Here is an 8,731-nt window from a genome sequence, read left to right on the forward strand (position 1 = left end):
TATATGCACACGCATTCCTGCACATGCAGTGTTTGCATGCATGCGGTACTGCTGGTGCAAGCATGCATATGTAAAATATAAATATATGCAAGAACATATTCCTGCACGTGCAGTAGATGTGTGCATGCGTTGCTGGTGCGAGAATGCGCATATATAATATTTATAAATATATGTAATGTATTTCGGCACATGCAGTKTATGCCCGCATGCATTGCTGCAGACGAGAACAACCTCAGCAGCAGCGGAAGGCGCGAGCGTGAGCTCTGCGCGTCTCGGGCCCCTGGCTGCAAGAGGAGGGAGAAACCCTCCAGGCTGGCGCGCAGCCCGGGGCGCCCTGCTCGCCGGAGCGCTGCTCTGGTGCCCGAGTGCAGCTCCCGCCTGAGTGCCGCCTTTCCAGCTCCCTGGAGTCCCCGTGGACACCAGGAAAGTGGGCTGAAGTYGAGGATGCGATAACCGTGATCAGAAGTGCCCAATTTCTGCCTGCATGAAGATAACCAGAGGAGGAAACCGCAGGGAAATACTCTGCGGCTGCTTCGCTAGCTTGTTTTAACGTGGTGGTTGATGTGCGGTGGCTTTTCTGAGTTCATTTCTCTCCCTTCAGGGATAACTCATAGCTGTGCATTGATTAGTTAAGTTTGGGGGGAAAAAGCCCTGCAGGAAAACTGGATGCTTTAGAGGAGGGATTCCTGAAACGAGTCCAAAGCAGAGCTCCTGGGCACGGGCGCCTTGCCTGCTTCCAGACGCAGAGTTTCATTAAGAGGGAGCCAAATTTGCGTTAATTGCTCTTCTAAGGTTACTTTCCTGTGCAGGCAAGTGTGGGGAGAAGCAGGACGGGCTGCGGCCGAGGGGCTGAGCCAGCGCTCGGGCTGCAGCTCCCGCGCCGTCCCGTCCTGCCTCCTGCGCGGAGCTTCCCGGCGGCTCCTCCGGCCGCTGCTCCCCGGTGGCCCCGTGCCCGGTGCCGCCCGCGCGGCCGCCAGCACGGACGCGGCTCCGTCTGCTCCAGCAATCCCTGCTCGTATTGAAAAACCACTTGGAATAATTCTGCAGCCACTTCCCAGCACAAACTGGCGCTGGGGCTGAGCGGGCGTTTGCTTTTACTCCGGATGTTCCTGGGTTTCCAGACACTTAATGGCAATGCCAGTGTCTGCACTTGGAGGGCAAGCCGGAAAGTTCATGCGCGCTCRTGCGCGCCAGCAGTTACGTGTGAGCAGCTCGGATGCAGTTTCCACTGAGCCTTGGCCAGACGCTGCCTCCAGAGCGCCCTTGGCCTGCAGGGTGTTTCTGTTTACTTGCACTGGTTCTTCTTTTTTTATTATTATTTCTTTGGAGTTTTTAAAGCCTTTTTTTTTTTTTTTTTAAGCACTTCCATCTTTCTATCCTAACCATAATGCTTAAAAACCTTTTTAAGACCTAAAACAAGACTTCCATAAAATCACAGGATCCCAAATTCTGTGAATCTCAGGAGATTCAGCGTCAGACCGTGAGGGCAGCCCCTGGGGTTTGCTCAAACCCGTGTGATCCCRCGCTCCGGCAGGCACCGGTTCTTGGGATTTTGTGTTCGAGGTCCTTTTAAAGATGTGTCAAAGGAAAGCTGGCATTGACCTCTGTACAGAAAGCATTCACATATTCACAGTTATTTGGTGCTTTTCCAAGGGATTCGCTGCCACGGGACGTATTTAAYGGCTCTTTTGGAAGCGGGTTTTTTGGGCCCGGGCTGTGGCCAGGCATGGCCAGTGAAACCTTCCTTCCTGCCCGAGTGGAATTGCCATTAACTCCTGAAGAGTTTTCAAGAAGTTGTTTCTTCTTTTTTTTTTTTTTTTTTTTGGAGGCTGTGGAGTTCTTCCAAGAATTTTTCAATTTTTACAAATTAAAATACAGTCTAAGCCAGACGCCAGCTGAAATGTGCTCGCTAGCCAAGGCCGCGCGCCGCTGCCCCGTAGGGCGCTCTGAAAGAGCCTTTCTAGAACTAGCTGCTAAAAACACTTTCCAAAACGCCCCACTTGCAGCTACTCTTACTGCTCACAATATCCTCGATGGGGAAGAACGTAAAAATAATTCCTCAGGAGCCTCAGCAAGCCCAGCAGAAGGGGGCCGTGTGCTTTCTCTGCAGACCTATAGATCCGGGCTGCAACTGAGGTGTGGCCAGTAAGGTGCTTTTCCAAAACCGGGAATTAGCTAAATTAGCCAAAACAGTAGTTAACAATCTGGGAACTGCATAAAACAAATGGGGTCGTCCCCCACCCTGCTGTCCTCCAGCAAAGCCCCGCGGGAGCCACGAGCGCCGCGGAGGGGACGGAGAAGCCGGGAGCGGCGGCTGCAGAGCTGGAGCGCGTCGGCGCGGCCCTTTGCCCCCAGCCTGGGCTGCCGATCGCCAGCTTGTCTTGAGTCCTGCGGCCACTTTTATTTCTGCTCCTGGTGCTGGAAAGGGGGCTGGAAGGATGCTGCTGGCCGTGAATTCCCATGCCGGGAGCTGCAGCAGTGCAGGAGCTCGGTGGGTGAGTGCGTGTGCCGGGGCTGCACGTGAGCCCTCGCTGGGGGACGCAGAGCCCCCCATCCTGCCGCCTCGGCCCCTCGCCCGCCCTCTGCACCCCCAGCCGAGGCTCTGTGCTGCAAACCCCCCCGGGGGCTTCGCTCTCCCGTCGTGCCAGCCTCCCAGCGCCTTGGGCGCTCGCTCCCTTCCTCCATCTGTGCTGCAGATGCTGAGCCAGATGTGGGCAGCGCTGCCGCGGCGGCGCCGCAGCATTGCCCCCTCCCGGGCTGCCGGTGACACTGTGACACTGCGCCCGCTCCGGCAGCGGGGCGCGCAGGGTGCCCGCGGGGAGCTGCGGGCGCCGGGGGGATTTGCACTGCTGGGTGCCACCCCTCAGGTTGCATGGCAGGGTGCCACCCCCTCATTTTACCTTGCAGGGTGCCACCCCCAGGTGCCCACCTGGCAGAAAGTGGCAGTGCCGCTTGGCTTGGGGAAGGCTTCGGGGCGCAATAATTTTATTAATCCATATATATATATATATATATATGGATTATATATATATATATATATATATATAAAGCCCTTTTCCCCTCACCTAAGGCCAAAACCCCTCAGCAGTGACCTCACAGCAGTGACCTCCTCGCTGCTTGTGTGCCTGAAGCGGCTTTTGTGGCTGCCGGGGTGACACTTCTCCATGTGTAGGCGGCGGGCGTGGGGCTCAGGTGTGACGTGCGCTGGGGACACCTGGGAGGGGTGTCCCAGCGCTCAGCGATGGGGACACCTGGGAGCCAAGCAGATCTGTGTGTCCCGGGATCCCAGGGACCTTAGGAGCTGGGTCTCCTTTGCTCTTCTCACAGTGGGGTGATGCCTGCCCATGTGTGCAGATTGGGGCGAGGGTGCCCGGGAGCGGGGCCCGGGGATGCCCCTGGTTGGGCTCGGGCGGTGCAGGTGGCGGGATGTCCGTGGCCGCGGTGGCTCTGGCCGGAGYGTGGCTCTGGCCAGGGCAGCTCTGGCAGGGCAGCAGAACCAGCCTGCAGTGTGTAATTAGCAGCACCACAGGCTCGCCCGGCGGCGCGAGGTGCCTCACAGAGCCTGCTGGGCGCCGGGCGGCGGGACAGTCAGGAAATCCGCTTGTTTTGCTCCTTCGGATAGTTTTAGACCCAAAGGGCAAGGCCAGGGCCTGGCTGTGGCGATGCGGGACCCCTCCCGCCGCCTGCGTCGAGTTGCGCTGGGCCTTTGCACTGTTATCCCTGCGCCACGCCGCACCAGACTCTGTTAATGTGCACGCTTGCTTTATTCAYGGCCCCCACACAAAGCCGGGAGGATGGCTCCGCTACCGCGATCCCTCCCGCTCCGCAGCCCGGAGCGGCGGCGCTGGGAAGGGCCRGGCTGGAAGCGACGGCTCCCGCTGGCTGCGGTGCCAGGCCACTCGCCGGGAGGGCGCCGGGCGCTGCGGCTGCCGCAGCCGCCCATGGGCGCCTTGCCGGGGAGCCAGCTTTGCTCAATAAATAAATACAAACAGGCTGCGGCTACACCAGCACCGAGCAGAGCAAGGCTGGTGCTGCCGGGGTGGGGAGCTTTCACCCGGCTCTACTTTAGCTTAGCTCGTTTTTAGCTAATTCAGCTACCTTTAGCTAGCTTAGCTAGTGTTTTAGGTAATTTAGCTAGCTTTTAGCTAGCCTGGGTAGTTTTTAGCTAGTTTAGCTGGTGTTGTAGCTAACTTAACTAGTGTTTTAGGTAATTTAGCTAGCTTTTAGCTAGCCTGGCTAGTTCTTAGCTAATTTAGCTGGTGTTTTAGCTAGCTTACCTAGTGTTTTAGCTAGCTTAGCTAGTGTTTTAGCTAGCTTAGCTAGTGTTTTAGCTAGCTTAGGTATTTTTTTAGCTGTTTTTTGGCTATTTTAGCTATGCAGAGGCTTGGGTGCGGGACAAGGGGCGGCCGTTGGGGCTGTCCCCACCGGCGCCTACTCAGCGGCGGGCAGCGGGAGGAAGAGGATGGCCTTCTGGCCGCCATGCGTACGCGGTCCCGCTTTGCTGCTGCCGTCCTTCTTGAGGCCCACGAACCAGCGCTGCTCGGCRTGCGCCTTGGCCACGTACGTGTTGTAGTGGTTCTCCTCGAGGCGCTCCAGGAACAGGCACTCGTCGCTGGGCAGCTGCTGCAGCGGGGCCAGCGCGGGCGGTGAGGGCGGCGTTGGGGGCACCCGGCGCTCCGAGGTTTTTCCCCCCCGGGCCGCGGTGCCCCGGTACTCACGGCTCCGTAGAGGCGCCCGCCGGGGTCCATGGCGAGGTAGAGGCCGGAGGCGGCGCTGCGGATGTACACCTCGCCCGCGCTGCGCGCGCTCAGCTGCAGCCGCACTGCGGGGCAGCAGCAACACGGCGGTGAGCGGCCGGGGCAGCGAGCRCTGCGGGGCTGAGCACGGCGCGGCGCGAGCGCAGGGCACCTCCCTGCCCACTCCYGGGCATCTTTGGGAAGCAAGGACCAGTTGGGCCCTGCTTGAGCCTGGAGCAAAGGCTGTCTGCGGGTTTGGTCATGGGAGGCGGATGTGTCACCTTGGGGACTTAGCCCTGGATCCAATGGATCCGTTTCTCTTGGGTTTGGATGTCTGCTGAGGAGCTGCRTGGGGAGCTGGCATTGGAAACCTGCCAGAGGGGCAAAGGCCGCAGGAGGCAGCAGATCCCCTGGAGCCCTGAGGGGTTTAGGGGTCTGTGGGGCTGTTCACGCTGTATATAGTGGGGTGAAATGGAGAAAAGGGGGCAGGACGGAGGCGTCTCCCTGCAGACAGGACCTGGGCTGCACCCGCAGCGCTCCTGGGCGTCCTGGCCTCCTGGTGCCACCTCCTTCCATGGTGGAGGCAGGAGGGGCCCAGGAGTGCAGGGAAGCTGCTGCTGGGGGGTCAGTGAGTTGTCAGTTCTCTGCAGTGAGTTGTCAGTTCTCTGCTCTCCTGCTTGGGAGATTCTCGGGTTCTCGGGACGGTTCGAGGTAAAAGCACAAATCGCGGGTGCTCCGGCGCAAGCCGCAGCGCAGCCGCTCTGGCTATTCCCGGCCGGCCGCCCCTGCTCCCAGCTGTGTTTACCCAGCGCGAGCTCGTGCCCGCGGCGCGTGGGCGGCGCTGGACGTCTGCTCCGCAGCAGCAGCGCAGGGAAAGGTCACGTCTGCGGACAGAAACCGCACGGACGCTTGTGGGCTCCAGGGGAAAAGTGCTTTTCTGGGAGGCTGCCCAGCACAGGTGGCTGCTCCCAGGCAGGGCCAGCCCRACAGGAGCCGGTGCCGTTCCTGGCGCACACGGGGGTGGGAAGGGCTCGCAGTGAGGAGCGGGGCAGCTCCCGGGATGCGGAGCCCCATTGGCAAGGGGATGGTTCTGCATCAGCTTTCAGGGCATGCGGGTCTTTCGGGGATGCTCCGGGCACCGCTGTGCTCCCGTACTCGGTCCCAAACCCTTCAGCCCGGCAGAAGCGCGCGGTGACGGTGCAGAGCGCAGCAGACCCTGCTCCAATGGCAGTGGTGAAGTGGGGTAGGCTGGGAGCTGTCGATCGCAGACAGGCTCTGCTGGCTGCCGCCTGTGCTGCTGGACACCCGTGTGGAACCCATCACACCGCTAAGGGGAGCGGGCATTTCCCGAGGAGCAGGGCACACGGCGTACAAAGCGCCCGGAGAAAGCGCGTCCTGCAGGAGGAGACTCCTTCCCATGCGAAGGAGCGCGGCTGTGGGTTGTTTCTGCAGGGAAAGGTTGTTTCTGCAGGAAAAGGTTATTTCTGCAGCGCAGGGCTATTTCTGCAGCGCAGGGCTATTTCTGCACAAGGCCAGCACTGTGCGAGCCTTGGAGCAGGGAGCGAGTGCCAGGTCTCTGCGCAGCTGCACACAGTGCATGGGACGTGCAGCCCTGGCCGGGGTCTGAGCTGACCACGCTGCAAATAGCCCCTGGCTCCATCTGTGCAGCTGGGTGGCCTTGCTGCGCATCAGTGTCCCCATGGAGAGACCCTAGCGCCCGCGCAGCCGGTGCGGGCAGGGGCAGGACGTGCGCTTACCGTGCGGGTCGCTGCGGTCCCTGGTGCCGTCCACGCGCCCGTCGGGGYGGATGCGCAGGAAGTGGCCACCGTTGCTGCAGTAGAGCAGCTTGGGCTTCTTGTAGCTGCCGGGCGGCGGGTCGAACCTCTCGGTGAGGGCGGCGAAGGTGCTGATGTCCCCCTCTGCCATGGCGGCGGCCGTGGACGCACTCGTGGGCTGCGGGAGAGGCAGCAGGTCTGGGCGGCCGCGCCGGGGGAGGCAGCGCGGCGCCCGCGCGCTCATTGGTTGTGGTCCGGACACTGAGGCTTTTAATTTTATCGCATTAAAGCCCTGTTTTCTTTCTGCTCGCTATTGACGCACGCACTAAAATTATACACCCAGGGAAAAAAAAAAAAGGAGGAAAAAGGAGGAAAAAAACAAAAGCCTGTGAGCCGCAGTGCGCCCGCGGGAGCCCACGCGAGCAGGAAGCCACGGCAGCCGGCGCTGTGGCGGCGGGAGGGCGGCTTGGGTGCTCGGCTGCGCTCGGAGGCACTGCTGCGCGCTGGGCACCGTCCCGCTTGGTGCCTCGGTGCTTTGTGGCTGTCTGCACAGGGCACGGGCCCGTTTCGGCCCCAGCRACAGGCCAGTGTCTCAGGAGAGGCTTCCTGCGCTGGGCTCCGCTGTGGTTCCGTCAGCAGGAGGCTCAGCCACGTGCTGTGCCGCAGCCCGGCGACCTCCGTGTGCTCTTACCAGCACGTGTGGTCCGGCCTGGAAGCCAAACCTTTGCTACGGCAGCTTCCCGCACGCTTATGGAGGAACAGGAGTGTGAGGAGAGCAAGACAGGACGTTGTATAAATCTAGAGAGTGGGAATGAGTGTAAAAGGCCTCTTTTCCCCATAGCTATGTTATGTGGGGAAGTTACGTTGCGGGCCCTGGTCAAAGCGGTGGCCGCAGCCCGGCTGGGGTGCCCCGGTGCTCTCCGTCCCTGGATCGCGCTCCTGCTCCATCATGTCCCTCCTTGCACCCGCCACCGGCGCGGCTTTCCCCAACAGCCCCTGGCTCGGTCAGCAGGGGATTAGATAGAAAATCCTCAGTGCTTCACTGAGAATAAACCTAAGGCGGCAGCATCGTGTCATTTACTGGAACCGAAGCTTTTCCGGAGCTGTTAGCCAGGCGCGAGAGGCGCTGCCAGCAGCCGGAGCGGGACGAAGCCCCATGGCCGGGAGCAGCTCGGGGAACGTGGCTGCAGCCAGAGAAGGCGGCGGGGGCTTTATCGGACCAGCCCCATGGATCGGGGAGCGCTTCCCGCTGTAGGGCAGGAGGAGGCTGAGCCTGGTTTTCCGCTTGCTCCTTTGCTCCCTTCACAATAACGGAGCGGAAGAGTTTGGCAGCGTGGAGGACTGCAGCCTGATCATACAGGGCAGCTCTTGGGAGAACAGGGCTTTATGATGCTAAGGTTTCGGCATCCTCTGCTTGGATTTCCTTGCCCAGGAAGGAGGACCAGGCTGGATGCAGGAAGGACTAGAGAACGCCAGGCGTCCCCAGAGCACGGGCCACCTCGTGCCCTGCAGCGTGGGGACAGCGCAGTCCAGGGCTGCCGTCACCGCGTCCATGAGGGTGCCTCGGGTCGGTCTGTCTGTCTGTAATCCGTATCCAGACCCTGCGTCTCCTTGCGGCAGCTTTGCATGTTGGCTGACTTCTGGCCTGAATATTCCTATGAAAATCGGGACCTGTACTGCAGCTCAGTGCTAGGACAAGTCTCTCTTGTTCTCCTCCTTGCCTGGCAAACAGAACCCCTTCCCAGGTGCTGCATGTCTGGAAAGGCTGCAGAGCCGGGACGCCCGGCTGGTCCCGCCGCGCTCCGGGGCAGTCGGCCGAGCTCTCCTTGCTCGGCTCGCTGCTGGCTCAGGCTGTGGCTGCTGCTGGCAGAGCCCTTTGCTCTGGGTCAATCCCCTGCAGTCAGCTCATGGGGGATTTACCGGCACGTCCTCGGTGCCAGGAAGCTCTCCAGGCTTTGGGAATGGACCAGGCGTAATCYGCGGCTGGGCTTTGCAGCAGGGCCTGTAATGCCTGGGCTGGAGCTCCCCTGGGGGAGTTCACGCATGACCAAGGAGAGCTCTCAGTAAACATGGGCKTTATGGTGGAAACCTTCTGCGTAAATACGTGCGTTGTGGTCAGTACCTGATGGGTGGTTTTGGGCACGTCGGCAGAAAGMGCTGCGTCCAATGAGCCTTTATGGCAAAATCCTGCTGTTATCCCTAGCTGTAGAATTAGCTGCT

At 60.6% G+C, this 8,731-nt stretch overlaps 1 protein-coding gene across 1 annotated transcript; it reads right to left on the minus strand.

Annotated features, from left to right (window-relative positions):
• Positions 1 to 4,431: 4,431 nt before the first annotated feature.
• Positions 4,432 to 6,674, minus strand: FGF1 (fibroblast growth factor 1). The gene is made up of 3 exons (XM_026045674.1): positions 6,494 to 6,674; positions 4,719 to 4,822; positions 4,432 to 4,623 (listed from the first exon to the last, which is right to left on the minus strand). The coding sequence occupies exons 1-3, from the start codon at positions 6,660 to 6,662 to the stop codon at positions 4,432 to 4,434; spliced, it is 465 nt and encodes a 154-aa protein (XP_025901459.1). The 5' UTR covers positions 6,663 to 6,674.
• Positions 6,675 to 8,731: the final 2,057 nt, after the last annotated feature.

This window comes from Nothoprocta perdicaria, unplaced genomic scaffold (genome assembly GCF_003342845.1).
Source record: "Nothoprocta perdicaria isolate Ctin4 unplaced genomic scaffold, notPer1 scaffold_107, whole genome shotgun sequence".
In the NCBI taxonomy this organism is placed as follows: domain Eukaryota; kingdom Metazoa; phylum Chordata; class Aves; order Tinamiformes; family Tinamidae; genus Nothoprocta; species Nothoprocta perdicaria.